This window comes from Ursus maritimus, unplaced genomic scaffold, assembly GCF_017311325.1.
Source record: "Ursus maritimus isolate PB19 unplaced genomic scaffold, ASM1731132v1 scaffold_8, whole genome shotgun sequence".
Taxonomy (NCBI): domain Eukaryota; kingdom Metazoa; phylum Chordata; class Mammalia; order Carnivora; family Ursidae; genus Ursus; species Ursus maritimus.
In genome coordinates, this window is record NW_024426996.1 from 78,091,225 (window position 1) to 78,105,961 (window position 14,737).

At 52.9% G+C, this 14,737-nt stretch overlaps 1 protein-coding gene across 1 annotated transcript; it reads right to left on the reverse strand.

Moving 5' to 3' along the window:
* Positions 1–1,063: 1,063 nt before the first annotated feature.
* GRPEL1 (GrpE like 1, mitochondrial) lies at positions 1,064–9,019 on the reverse strand. The gene is made up of 4 exons (XM_040625145.1): positions 8,872–9,019; positions 6,172–6,334; positions 4,895–4,976; positions 1,064–2,269 (listed from the first exon to the last, which is right to left on the reverse strand). The coding sequence occupies exons 1-4, from the start codon at positions 8,970–8,972 to the stop codon at positions 1,923–1,925; spliced, it is 693 nt and encodes a 230-aa protein (XP_040481079.1). The 5' UTR covers positions 8,973–9,019; the 3' UTR covers positions 1,064–1,922.
* Between the last annotated feature and the right edge of the window lie 5,718 nt (positions 9,020–14,737).

Below are 14,737 nucleotides of genomic sequence, written 5' to 3' on the forward strand. Positions count from 1 at the left end.
AGGTTAATTCAGCCATTCAAAATAACAGCGTGAGCATCCTTGCATGGTGAGGACGGGGACAGCAAGCCCGGGACACATTATCTGAGCTCAGCACTTCGGCGTCAAACCAGTTTTTCCTCCAAAGTAAAGGAGGAGTTAAACTGGCTGTTAAGCAGAAGCCCCCTCACACCTGCCCTCCTTCCCCGCCAGCGGCAGATCACCTGGGAAAGTGTGTTTTACACAAATCCCGGCCACGAAGGCCCCTTGTAAGCAGACAGTGTCGGGCCCACAGTCCCGCACACCCTCGGCCCTGGATGGGAACACTCAGCAGGTCAGTCACAGCCTGTCCCCGTGCCCCCCCCCCCCCCTACAGCCTCCCGGCGGCCCTGCCCCAGCTGATGAGGGAGGAGGGGCTGCACACGCATAGAAATTCCTTTGAAAATTACTTATGCAGCTTTTGGCTTAGGAGTTCCAGGAAGGTGAAGCGAGATCCTCGCAGAGCTCTGACCCCAGTGGGTTTTCTCAGGGCACTACACTGCCTGCGGTTCTGGGGCAAGTTTTTGACCAAGGAACTTAACATGCTTAATGGAAAAGAGGAAAATACTTTGAAATAGTATAAATTTTTAATTATGGGAATACTACCTACATCTTTCAAAATTACAAGCGAAGTAAACTGCCCCACCTTATGCGACAGATGAATTTAACAGCGTTGACCTTCAATCCTAGAAACACCTCTCCACAGCAGACCGCAAGGCTGGATGTCCTCTGGTTTGTAACAGATGCTCTCTTGACTCTGAATGAGGACTGGAGGGGCCTACGGTGCGGTGCAGACTGTGGGTGATCTTACTGCGGCTCTGAGTGCGTGCAGGCCCCTCCCTAGGGCTGTGGGCAGGGACATCTGTCCCCAGCAGAGGCGCGGTTCCTCCTCTCCCCTCCCACGGGGAAGCTGACATGTGTGCGCATGTGTAAGCGTGTAAGCGTCAAGCACACGGCTTCAGGATTTGAGCCGAGAACGGGAAAGCTAAGTCATGCTTAGTGTAGGTGGACCTCCTCCACCAAAGTACACAAAATAGTTTCCAGAAAGTAGGAAAATAAACATATTAGGGCTTTAATCCTCTTAAATAAAATTTAAAAATTAAACATTAACATTTAAAATGTACGAAGCATGCAATCCTTGGATTTTGAGCAAGTCCATCTTACTAGGAAAAATACCTTCAGGCCATCATCAGTAACTAGCTATTAGTGAGCTGAGCATTTCTACAAATAGATGAACAGGGCAAAAGTGATTGGTTTTTTGTCAAATTCAGTAACAGGGAAAACGAGGTGGTGAGACCTGGCCAGATGCATGTGCTCACTTCCCATCTCTGGAAGAAAGCCAGAAGTTGGGCACTTTCGCAGCCAGATGGTAACGAATTATAAATGGGACTCATGTATGCTCTTCAGCAAGGGCGCGGTGAAACCTACTCTGAGCAGGAGGGACACGCGTAAGCCCTCGCCCTCCCTTCACTGGACGAAGGGACGGGCTGAGCACGCAGGACCCCGTGTGCCACAGTGGGCCGCAGGACCCGGCAAGCCCGGGTGGCAGCCAGCCCAACAGTGGGGTTCCCGAAGACACCTGACTCATCTGTGGTACTTGGGCGTCGCCGGGCTTTGAGCACCTACAGTGTGATTCGAGACTCTCTAGGGTCCAGTCGTGTCCCGCCGGCCTGTTCTCTAAGCGTGTGGAGCGATTAAGGTATATTAAAAATCAACGAACAGACTCCTGAATTAAAGTTCATTCACGCGTCAGCGCAACCGGCTTAATTTTCTGTTTAGCCACTGGTTACTAAAGCTTTCCAACAAGGACTGGGAAGGGTCAGAAGTAGTCAGAGAGCGGACGAACCAGCCTTTCAAGAGTTACAGCGAGTGATTACAGAGAACCCAGCGAAGCCCTTGCGAGGCCGCTAAGCCTCCTTCACCACCCCCACCAGGGCGGGCCTCAGGGTGCGCCCGTGCAGCTTGTACCCCACTTTGCTGACCAGCGCCACCGTGCCAGGCTCCTTCCCCTCCACTGGCGTGTGGAACAAGGCCTCATGCTCGTAGGGGTCGAACCTGGCCCCCACGGGGTTCAGCCGCAGCAAGCCGTGCTTCGTGAACACCTTCTGGATCTGGACCTCAGTCATTACGAGCCCCTCGTAGAGGTTCTTCAGGTGAGGGTTGTCATCTTTAACCTCCTCCTTTGGGACGCTCTGCGTCGCCTTCTCCAAGATGTCCGCGACCTCCAGCAAGTCCTTACAGAAGCCCTGGATGCCTGAACGGAGCGAAGGACACCATCATGTGCACCCCCAGCGCCGGCGGGGCACCCGAGAGCTGTAACCCCGCCAGCCTCATGCACAGACTCCCGAACGAGAACCCTTCAAACCGTTCACGTGTCCTCAAGTTTCCATGGCGTGGTAAAAAAATGAAAAAAAAACCCCACAAAACCCAAAAAAACAACTTCTGGGTTTAGACAAGAGCCGGTTTGCTCCCAAGGTGCAGAACCACCTCCCCCTCGTTCCTGCCGCAGGCTAAGGAACCGTGCCGTCGCCACAGAACGCCTCAACCCCCAGAACGTTCTGCTGAGGGAGGGGCTGCCCCGCCAGCACCGTGGGGTCAAAGATGCCAAGACACACCCAAGCCTTAACCCTAATCTAACAAAATCACGTAGGAGAAAAGTCACTCAAAATTCGAGGCAGTATATTACATCAAATTGTGGTTTCAAGAAAATGCCTCAGATGCTGAATGGAAGTCAGGGGTGACTGGAGCACCCAGGTGGGCATCTGCTTCCACCCAGGCCCTGGACACAAAGGCACCAGCCCCACCCCCACCCCCTGCCGCCCCCGCCTTTGTAGGAGGTAGCGTCTGTGGGCGACTTTTGTCACCAATACTTCTCCCTCCTGCTGGAAAAATGAAATGGAAAACTTTCTACCTTTCTGATAAAAACATGGGTGTCTATGACGGATAAAGCTTGTGCCAATTCCTGGGGGACAGTCTGCCCTCATGGAGAGTATGGTCTGAGACAGGCATCAAACAACCACCCCAGTGCAAACACGATTACAATCCCGCCTCCAGGAAGGCGCGCTCCTCAGAGCTGAGGAGAGATCACACTAAGGGACTGCATTTAGACAGGACAGTCAGAGGACAGGTCTGTGAACCACGGCCTGAAGAATCACCCAAACATTCGAGGACTGAAGGGCGGCCGATGCACAGGGAAGAGGCAGACCCAGAGAAGCTGAAGGTTCCAGATGGGGCAGCCCAACAGGCGGATGGCGTGGGCACACTGTGCGGGGCGCGGGGCGGAGACGCTGCGCTTCTAGCTGCAGACCACCCTGACAAGGCAAAGAGCTCAGTAAAGGGAGTCAAAGGAGTTTCTTGTTTTCTCAGTGCATATAAAAATTATGTTTGCACTGTAGTACGAAGCGTGCAGTAGTATTATGTATAAAAAAAATATACCTTAAAAAAATACATTTTGCTAAAAAATGCTAACCATCCTTTGAGCTTTCAGCGAGGTGTGATCACAGCCCATAGCAAATACATTAATAATGAAGCGTTGGAACTACTGTGAAAATCGCCGAAATGTGACAGAGACACGAAGTGAGCAGATGCTGGTGAAAAAATACTTGCTCAATGCAGGATTTGCCAAACCTTCAATCAGTGAAAACTGCATCATCCGTGAAGCACAGTAAAGCGAGGAATGGCTGTATTTTAAAATCGCTTTGGCCTGGGGTGTGGCGGTGCGAGCGCCAAAGCTGGCTGGGATCAGGGGGAAGTGGACAGACGGGAGGCCAGCCGCTCAGCGCTCGCGAGACGGGGGCATGTGGGACAAGCGACAGGAAAAGAGAACTTCAGATTCCTGCCCCAAATAAGCACCGGGAAAGATCACAGTGTTAAGTTTTAAAATGAGGACGAACAGCACAGATAAAAGGGAAAACGTAAAACACCCGTGAGGCATCCGGTGAAAAGGCTGGGGGAGCGACAGGACGCATGGGACTGGACTCAGAAGAACTGAGCCACAAAGAACGTGTGCGCAGGCCCGCCGGAGGGCAAGTCTCCGGGGAGCATGTCGAGAGGAGGCCTAACCCCAATCCCTGAAGGACCCTGGAGACATCTGGAGGCCAGGCAGATCAGAAGCCAACCAAGAGCATTACCAGAAAGAGGCATAAGCACTATTTCAAGAGGAGACCTCTTATCCGCTGCGTGTGGCAGTACGAGACTGGCTCTTGGTTTCCACTTGGCTGTGGACCTGCCATCTGTCCCTTGGGCAAAGTACCTATTGTCTCACTGTGAGCCTGAGGTGGTTCTTCCAGAAGGTGGGGGGGATGGTGCTCGCGGGTCTGTACAGACGGTGCCGCTAGTACTCAGACCATACCCGCCGTGTCACGGACACCAGCACGGCCGCGGCATCGGGAGCACTGGCCTCCGCACGGCTACCGTGACTTCCCAGCTTTGTGATGAGTGGCAAGTCACTTAAGCCTCAATGATCTCAAATGTAAAATGGGAAGGACGGCGACAAAAATATCCAAATGCTGACAATGCAGACAGCGTCTTAGACCTTCTGCCCGTGTGACCGCTGAGGCAGCTACGGAACGCCCACCTGTGAGGCTGACCCCGGGGACTCCCTGCAGCCTCAGACGGCCTCAGGCTAACCGAGGTCTGCGTGGGGAAGAGCAACACACACTCTCCTCGCCGAAGGAGTCACCCCTGCAATTCTAAATGCAGGTCACAGCTGCCACTTCGGCTCCTTGCAGACTCCTCTCCACGGGAGGGAACACACCCAGCGGCCTCCCCACCTCCTCAGCCTGGGGCATCCTGCTGTTCCACACTCCCCGGGCGCCCCACCCACCTTCCCCTGCCCTGTATTTTTCTAGGATCAATATCAGATAGTGTCTAAAGTTACCATATAATTTTGCCTCCTCCACCAATTTTTGGCTCCTCTGCCTCAAGTTCTCGGTGTCTGCCAAAGCTCGCTTATATTTTTCCTAAAAAAAGGGTAAAGAGGAAATGTACATGAATAAAGCATGGAACGAATTCCTAAGAAAGCAAATCTGATGTGAACAAATTCCAAGTCAAGGTACGAGTAACATGTGTTATGATGTCTGCCGTCTTCGACCACAGGCAGCGCAGCGTACTGAGCGGGAAGAAGTTACATCCGTGTCACTATTTCCAAGGAATAAGAGGTCAAGGGGTCACGTAGCCCCCAGTGACCAGCTGGACAAGGATGAGGGAAAACTTTCTCATGGTTCTGATGCTCTCAGTGCCCCTCAAGGACGGACCGCTCACTCCCACAGAATTTCCAACTTCAGGGAATCCTAGAATGCTGGCTGGGGTGGACGCACTCAAAGCCCACAGCTCCAGGAGCGGCTTAGGAGAACCTCCAGCCCACTGAGGGGAGAAAACCCCATCCTCTGGTCTTTCAACTGCGATCCAGTGGCCCCATCCCAACACTGATTGGGTGACAATCACCAAATGCTGGTGACCTCTCCATTTCTCACCAATTTTCCTGTCATGCCACTCATCTCCTAAGCACTTCTAGCTCCGGGGCCACTGCCCTTCACCTTGTCCTCCAGTTACAGGTGATTCTAGTGCAGTGGTTTAGGGTTAAGACTCCCGAGGCTCAAACCCGGGCTCTGCCGCTCAGTAGCTAAGCCACCTGGGGAACGTAACCTGACCTTTCTGTTGAGGCTCTAACGGTTATTCACAGAGTATTGTGAGGATTAATGTAAGTAAGGTGGTTAGAACAGAGCCAACATACAGTGCTTGATACGATCATTTTTAAATCTTAACCTGATTTGTGCCACCTGTGCCTCTTCCCGTAGAGTAATAATGTGTCCTCCTAACTAGTTCACTAAACTCCTCCCTCCCTCTGAGAGCACCACATAACCACACCCCTGGCCCCAGCCCTTGTCTTCCCGTCAGACCCAGCTGAAGTGCCACAACGAGTGTTCTTCACTTGAAAGACCCCTCAAGTCTTAATTCAGCATAATCTGTGCAGCATGTGAAGATGATTCTCATGACAGAACCAGTGCCACAGAGGATTCCAGTTCTAGTCCCTTCCTCAGCAGGAATTTGCTGCAGGACCTGACTGTAGTTCTCAGACAAATGACCAAACTCATCTGGCCAGAGGTCCTGAGTTCAAGAGATCACATTTCCCCACAACAGCCTGGGTGACCTTACCACAGTCTCCTTCAGCTGCTCTTCCAGCTTGACCTTCTCGTCCAGGAGTATCTTCTCTGGAGAGGGAGTATCTGGCTTCTGTTCATTTTGACCCACGTCCTCTTCCAAGTTCTGGCCATTGTTCTTCTGTTTCGTAGCAGTGCACAGCAGCCGAGGAGATGGCCTAAACAAGTCCACAACACTGTGAGTGAAGACTGGGCTTTGTGCTTAAAAGTCAGATGTATAATTTTAGAAATCTGAGATCATTTAAAACTATTTGCTACTGACCTGTGAGGGAGAAAGAATTTATCTTCGATCTAATAAAGGCAAATGGTATATTACGTACAGAAGCTGCTAACTTACATAAAATCTTCTGTAACGTGTCTAAACTAGCACGTCAATGTACCAAGGCCACGGAACTAACATCTTCTTTCCAGTCCAAACACCTCCTTCTGAGATATGGTCATCCAGACCCATCACATATTGATGGAGTAGCTACTATTAGAGGTGAGCTCCAGTACTGATGTTGATGACAAGGATGGACTAGGCAGAGATCCTGCCCTTAGGGTACTTACTGTCAAAAAAGGCATCTACAGACAAAGTACTATAATTTTGGGTTTAAAAGTGATAAAAGAGAAACTGTGCTTTAGGAGACTCAGAGTAGAACGTTTCTAGCTTTGGGGAAATGGAAGACCATGAAAAGCTTTGAACAGAGGGGCTCTGAAGGATAGATAAGAGTTATACATAAGGAGTCAGCACTGGAGGTAGGAAAGCAGGGGATATACAGAGGGACGAAGAGCTCCAGACCTAAAACTGGAAGTGACTCAAGACATTATCCAGTCTGATCCCCACATGAAAAAGGTTAAGTGATAAGCCCAAGGTCATAAAGTTATTAATGAATGACAGAATGGTCTTAAACTCAGGCTTCTTCACCAGGACCAATTTCTCCTCCAAGCTTAAAACTCAGATTTCTGGGGCGCCTGGGTGGCACAGCAGTTAAGCGTCTGCCTTCGGCTCAGGGTGTGATCCCAGCGTTATGGGATCGAGCCCCACATCAAGCTCCTCTGCTATGAGCCTGCTTCTTCCTCTCCCACTCCCCCTGCTTGTGTTCTGTCTCTCGCTGGCTGTCTCTATCTCTGTTGAATAAATAAATAAAATCTTAAAAACAAAACAAAACAAAACTCAGATTTCTTCTAAGAGCTCTTAATTGCATCACATTTCAATCTGAAAATAAACTACAGGCGATTTTCTTCCGAGATTAAAGGAAACTGCCTCGAAGAAGAGGAAGCTATCAGTACACAGAATATGTGTATAAGGATGTTTATGGCAGCACCGTACAGCAACAAGCGGGGGACACTGCTGAATACACTGTCACTTCCACAATCTGGAATAGTCTGGGGCTGCGAAAAAGAATGTCAAACTCTCACCTCTGGGATATACTACAGGTGTACTACGTGGTAAGAAATGCAATTTAGAGAAACAGGCAAAACATGAAGCCCTTTCTGTAAGGACAAACCAGAAATCCTGTGTATGTATACCTGTGTCTAAGGCCTGGAGAAGAGGGGAAGGATCCATTAGTCTGAGGAGTGCGGTAACCTTTCTATCATATTTTATTTCTGTGATTTAAAAAAGCTAACAGCCTAACAACTGAGTATGTTGTTGTGAGGCCTGTCTTATTTCTCAGCTGTGCTGATCCCTGGGTGTGATGGTCACAGCCTTTCCACAGACCTATTCCTGTGGCTCAGCCCACAGAGGGGCTGGGAGCAGTGTGGTAGGGGACACAACAGGGCGGAGTCAGAGAGGGAGACTGAATCGGAGAAGAATTATGACTGCGACTCAGCTCTGACTCCCCCCTAAGAGCCCCTTTCCACAATAAACTAGTTCTCAAGGGCTGAAATTAATGCTACCTTGGTAATCGCCTTCCTGGCAATTAATTCAGATAGAAAACCACAAGCTATGTGAGCAAAAAAAGAAAAAACCTTTTCCCTCAGGGAATCGGGTGGTCACTGCTCTTTGTTCCCATATTTCGTTTTATATAATTTACGAGACTAGCAATCACATCGTAATCCCCTCCCGTTGTAGGTGATCCTCGCCCCACCCGCCGGGTCTCCCCGTCCACGTGAGCAAGCTCCTTCAAGGAAAGTCCAGCTCTGGCTCCGCCCAGCTTCTATCCAATGTTTGGCCCAGAGCAGCTCCTCCAGTAAGTACTTTGGTTCTGAGCCGTTCCCTCAGCAAAGGAGATGCTAAAGACTTGCCAAATTACCTTATGAGCTAGGACCTTGCAACAGCAGAGGCCGCAGATTAACAAACGCGGTGAGGGCCCGGACTCCTGCGAGCCTCCCCGTGGACGCACTGCACTGGTCTACCTAAATCCCGCTCTCGCGGCGGGACGGGTTTCGCCGGCTTCGGACCTGACACGCGGGAAGGAACCGGGGCCGAGGGGAACGAGCCCGAGGGCCCCGCGGACCCGACCTGGCGGTAGACTGGCCGCCGGGTCCCGGGCGCGAGCGCGCGTGGGGCCAGTATGCGGGGCCGGTCAGCTCCGGCCGAGGGGCAGGCCCCGGGCGGGGGGTCCACGCGCCGCGTCGGCGAACCGCGGGCCCACGACGACCCTCTCCCCGGTCGGAGCCGCGAAGAGTCCGCGGTGCGGCCTCGGCCTGAATAGAAGCCGCACTGAGGACAGCGTCCTTCTTCAGCCACAGGCGGCCGGGCGCCCCTTACCTGAGAGACAGCGCCAAAGCCGGGAGGCTGTGCCGCACGAGCCTCACACACCTAGCCGCCATGACTACCGCCGCCGCCGGCACTGCACACGCACCGGGCATGCGCGGAGACAGCTGACCCGCCCCCCTCGGGGGCGTTGCCACTCGCGCAGACTCTGTGCCTCCTTCTCCGCCCAACCACTTCCCTTCAGCCAGTCCGTAACCGCTTCTCCTCTGATGGACAGACAATAGTAACCAATAATTGTGGGCCGCTTCAGAGCCCTCTCTCGCCACGCCCCCACCTCGCGCTTCCCCTCCTGGTGGGCGGGGTCTGAGGCCTCCGGAGGCTCAGAAGGTGAGGAGGTGAAAGGTGAAGGGAAACGTGGGAGGAGGAGCTCGCGGGCGGGGCGCGGTCCAGGGTAGAACCAATGGGGAAGAAGCGTAGGGGGGCGGGGCGCCGGAAGTGCGGCGCTCCTCCCGCGAGACTTGCGTCTGACCGATCCTTCCGCGCTTCCACCGCGGGTCGCTCTGGGAGTGGTTCGGCTAGCAGGTTGTTCGTCGTGGGGTGTTGCGGACTCCCTGGACGCTCGGCGCTGTCGGACGCCGTTTGCCGGGCCCCGTCCACGGTGGGGACGGAGGGGGGGCCCCGGCGCTGTCCTGGAGCCCTGTTAGAGCAGGTGCCGGAATCCAGGGGTCAGATGTGTCCGCGTGGACGCTGGAGAATGGATGGAAACACGGGCGGATGCTGGCTTCTCAGCTTCACTTCTCTCAGAATAAAACACAAATCGTGACGATGAGAAGAGCACTTAGGATTATTTGGGGACACAGCTTAAGCTTATATATCCAAACGTTTTCATTAATCTGGCAAAGGCCATTGCTACTTTATCACCTGCCCTGAAGGCGAGGTGCTGGGAGGGGAGGTGCCGCTTTTCTTACGCCCCTGGCTGCTGTCCCTCCAGCCAGGGGCCTCCAGGAGCTCTGAAGTGGCTCCTGCTCCAGCACTCCTGGCCCGCAGTCCAGTCTGCCAAGAGGGGGAGGCTGGAGCCCGTGGTCTCCCTCACGGTGGAGGGCTGCCTGCACGTCACGTTTGTGAGGACCAAACCTCTATTCTTTGCTCTCATTGAAAGTACTGGTAATGTTGAACGAACATCTACACTGTCCCAGAGTCTGTGACACCTGCAGGGGGAGGCAAACAGCCAAATCCAGAATGTGGGGTGTTCTGTGGGAAAATGACCCAGTTTATTAATTAAGGGGCTGGAGGAAAAGAAAGGAAGTAGGACTATTTGACAATTAAAGCTTAAAGGACATAATTAAATGGATGTGGACCTTATTGGATCATGATAGAACAATCCAACTGTACAAAAGACGTTTGTGACACGGTGAGGGGAAATTTAATTATAAACAGTATTATTAAGGAGTTGTTGACACTCTAGGGAGAGTGAATGGCCTGGTGGTGGTTAGGTCAAAATGCCCCACTTGTTTAGAGATGCAAACAGAAGTATTTACATTGCCACAGTGTTTGGAATTTGCTTTATAAATACTCTTGTAAAAAAAAAAAAAGGATAGGAGAAACTCAGTGACAAAGTGTTGATAATGGTTAGGCTGGATGGTGAATACCATCCAAGTTACAATGCCTCTTTTGTATATTTGAAATTCTCTGTAATAAAATGTAACACAATGTCATGTTTCTCACTGGCTGTGACATTGGTCAAGCCACAATCCTTGATCTGCTCACCTGTAGAACAGGGATCATATATTTTTTTTAAAGGTTTTTTATTTTTTTATTTGAGAGAGAGCACACCCAAGCAGGGGGAGCGGCAGAGGGAGAGGGAGAAACAGGCTCCCTGCTGAGCAGGGAGCCCGATGTGAGGCAGGGCTCGATCCCAGGACCCTGGGATCATGACCTGAGCCAAAGGGAGACGCTTAACCAACTGAGCCGCCCAGGCGCCCAAAAACTGGGATCGTATTTATTGTGAAGTTTAAAAAAAATATTCCCTAACTCCTTTGGGCTCAGAGGAGATCAGATGGGCATCCCAAATAGCTTACAGTGCAGTATGAGGACGAATAACAGAGAGTAATAGCCACTGGGTCACGAGACAGAGACAAGCATGGTTGTCACAATGCAGTGCCACACTAGGGGCACTGAACCTCCAGTTGGTCCAGGCTTGCCAGGAAGCCATACCCTGGATCTGTGTCCTACCCCTTGCAATCTCTCTGAGCAGGGATCTGCCTGTGCTGCCACCTAGTGGCAACCTTGGGACTGCTCCAAAAAACTGCTGGTGTGTCACATACCAAAGTGTCATTTTGCCACTGCTCTTGGGAGCCTGCTCAGGTGGTTAGTTCACTGAGGTCTTCATCAACTCAGTGCAAGTCTTCTCCACGTGAAGAGGAAGCTGCTTGTATGGGAAGGCTCCTGGATCAGCCCACAGCACTCGCTTTTAGCCAAGGGCATGGGTGGCCCAGGCAGGGATGCGGGAAAAGTAAGCTGAACAGCGCATGGTACCCCCAACAAGGAGGGGATGACATTTAAGAAGGTGTCCTCAGGTGACGGTTGTGCAGATGGCTCAACAGCATGTGGGCCATGTGCTGGTGGGTGCCAGGCTCTGGGCAGATGTCCTTTTGGATCAGCACTCAATACGGTGATGAAGGGACAGAGCCCAGCCAGGTTAGGTGACTTGTTCAAGGTTACGAAGGCAGAAGAAGGGAGACCTTTTGCATATTTTCCTCCACTGATCTCCACTTCCACGTGACGGTCAGAGGTGGAGCCAGAACATGAATCCGTCCACCCAGAGTGTTGTCTGCCGCCACAAACTGCATTGTTGTCATTATTATTGTTTCCTCAGCAGGGACATGGATTTTCCTCCTTTAATCCAACTCTGAAATAAGCCAATTAAAAAAATGGGAGGGGCACCTGGGTGGCTCAGTCAGTTAAACGTCTGACTCTTGATTTCAGCTCAGGTCATGATCTCAGGGTTGTGCGATCGTGCCCTGCATTGGCCTCCTCACTGAGTGTGGAATCTGCTTAAGATTCTCTCTCTCCTTCTCCCTCTGCCCTTCTACTTTCTCTCTCCCTCTCCCTCTCTCCGAAAAAAAAAAAAAAAGGCATAATGGGTGTGGTAGACAGAATTCTAAAGATGGGCTCCAAGATACCCATCCAGTCCAACACAAAGCCCAGTGCTGCTCTGAAGGGAACTGGCCAAGCCAGTTGGCCTTCATGGAGATTTTCCGGTGGGCTTGACCTTGGTGAGTGGCATCAGAGAGCTTCAAAGTGTGAGAACATGTCGATGGCCACTGCTTCTTTGGAGATGGAAGGGTCGTCTGAAAGAGAATGCTGTGTGCGGCCTCTGGGAGAAGAGTGCGGCCCTCAGCTGATGGTCAGCAAGGAAATGAAGATCTCTGACCTGCTGTTGCCAGGAACTGGACTCCACCAGCAACCTGAAGGAGCCCGCCAGGAGCCCAGCCTTCTGGCACCTGCTGCTGTGAGGCCCAGAGGGCCCTAAGCCACCGGATAATCCCGAGAGGTGGGCATGCCTTTATTGGCTTTATTGGGTCGTGTTTTGGATCTGAGCACATGGAATGAATCAATCATAAGTCTTGCTCCCTTTCTCATCACCACCACTCATTCTTGGCCCACCTTTGTTTTGGTGGCTGACCCCTCCATCCAGAGGAAACCAGGGTTCCCAGGCTGAGAGACTTGCCTGGACGAGGGACCTGACATCGGGCAGCAAATCTCCTGCCACTCGTCCCTAGCATATTGGCTCCAAGCGGACAGAATGTTCTTGGAAAGAAATTGCCACCAGAAGGGGCCACAGAAGTTCCCGTTGAAATAACTTTCTGCAAAAAGAGCCCCATCAGTTGCATGGGGAGAAGTGAATGCAAGAGAAACTCACTGCATGTCCCCGAGAAAGTTGGAAAGAGAGCGGGTAGAACGGGCTGCTCCAGGTGCGGTCAAGGGCCTGCCGCAGGCACAGTCTTCTCTTCCCACAGAGGTGAGAAGAGGGTGGCCTTGGCTTGCCTGACGGACAGGGAGGGAGGGAGGAGGCCGTGAGCCCTTCAAATCCCAGTGGGAGTTTCTTACAGAGCCTGTGGACATGAGAGGCAATTTGAATCTAAGGCTGATTAAATTGTTCACCACGAGCCCCCTGCATTTTGAACCCTCCTGTGTGTTGGTCGAATTCATCTTCAGCCAGAAAAAAGTCAGAACCATGAAAAGTGCTGTGGGTGAGGATTGGCAGAAGGAATGGTTTCTCATTAGAAAAATAATGCAGATTATTATAGAGGCGTTGGAGGGCGCAAACGGTAGGGTAGCCCGGGTGGGCACATCAGGCTTCCCCCACCTTCTGCGGCTCTCTCTCGTCCCCGTGAGGAAGCTGAGTGCCCGGGCTCGTTGTCTCCCCTTGACTCTACACTTGGATTGGTCACAAGCCCAGAACTGGAGCCAGAGGCATCTTGAGGTGATGGCCGTGACCCCGTGGGACCACAGTGAGCAGGGGTGAAGTGGGTCTCTCCCCCGAATAATGAGGCTAAGGACTCTCGTGGCATCATGAGGAGCATGTGGCTTCGCCGCACATCCCCCAGACGATGACCTGTAGCGGTGACCGTGGCTGCCACCAGTAACGGGGCTCGGGGATGGGGTGTCACGTTGGTGACGGATGCTGGGTGTGGTGCCTTCTCAGGAGCACTGCTCGAGGGTGGAGGGGCTCGGGGAGCTAGTTCTGAAGCTGGGTTGTGTAAGAGCTTCATGACCCACCGTCCCTCCCCTGCCGCTGGCAGCGGGGGTGGATGTCAGGAAACACCTGCGCTGATACAGGGCCCACACGGGACAGCCACGGAAGCAGCGGGTGCCCCTGCCACCGCTCTCATTCCTAAGCCCTCCTGGGGTCTGGGAGCCAAACAACCGTCTCTGAAGCCAGAGACACTAATTTTCCTCCTATGCAAACGTCCAGGGGTGGGTAGTCCACGGCTCTCAGGGTGGCTCTGTGGCCCCATGTTATCAGGGGCCAGACTCCTTCCCGCTTGCTGCTCTGCCCTCCCCAAGGGCTGTCCCTCGCTCTCACGATGAGGATGGAGCTCCGGCCATCACAGCAGCATCCCCAACGGCAGACCCGCAGAGTTGGGGGAAGGGAAAGGCCACACTGTAGTGTTCTCCCAGGGAAGTTCTGCGCAGGGGGACTGTGAGCGGGGCAGCGGGGTGCTGTGTGTCCAGCCTGCCAGCTCGTCCCTTCACCTTCTGTTCCTCCCTGGCCTTCCTGCATTCACCGATTGGACTGCTTTTCCCTTAGGTGTGAGAACTTGGAAAACACCTTCTCCAAAGGGAGTTTCCAAAACCGGAGATGTTCCTTCCAGAAACAAAGCCAGTGTGACCTGAGGCCACAGGAAAGCAAACTGGAGCTTGGGCAGCGCCGCCCCCGGGGAGACGCCTAGCCCCGCCCCCGCCGGGCGAACCCCGCCTCCTGCCGGCCCCGCCCATCTCCCCCGCACCCTGAGCCGCAGACAGCCTCCGAGGAGCCCCACGTGGTGCTACGGATGCCCGGCGCGGATGCCCGGCTTTGTTTCTGGATCATGCAAACACACTTCGGGTTTCAAAACATGCATAATGTTTTAAAGAGGGTTTTTCAGGGTGACTCGGTGGTGCTGGTGACGGCTGGGGGAGGGGAACTTCATTTGCCTGTCCTCTCTCAGGACCTCGGCTAGCGGATGCTGAGGACCTACTGTGTCCAAGAGGCTCTTCCAGGCTGTCACAAAGCTCCCTTAACATTGAATCCTGTAGCCACCGCGGGGGAGATGTTGTTTTGTGATTGTTTTGCTTTTTTTTGTCTGCACTGGCTGGAGTGTGTTTTGATGTGCTTCCTGGGACAGGCTGGGCCCCACCACCCCCAGCCTGAGGC

Bases quoted from the DNA above. Each gene is read 5' to 3' on its own strand.
- GRPEL1 (XM_040625145.1), bottom strand. From the start codon at position 8,972: ATGCCCGGTGCGTGTGCAGTGCCGGCGGCGGCGGTAGTCATGGCGGCT. The intron at 6,335-8,871 runs GTAAGGGGCGCC...GGACTTGTTTAG, and splicing joins GCTTTGGCGCTGTCTCTCAG to GCCATCTCCTCGGCTGCTGT. The intron at 2,270-4,894 runs GTAACTTTAGAC...CGCTCCGTTCAG, and splicing joins GGAGGAGGCAAAATTATATG to GCATCCAGGGCTTCTGTAAG.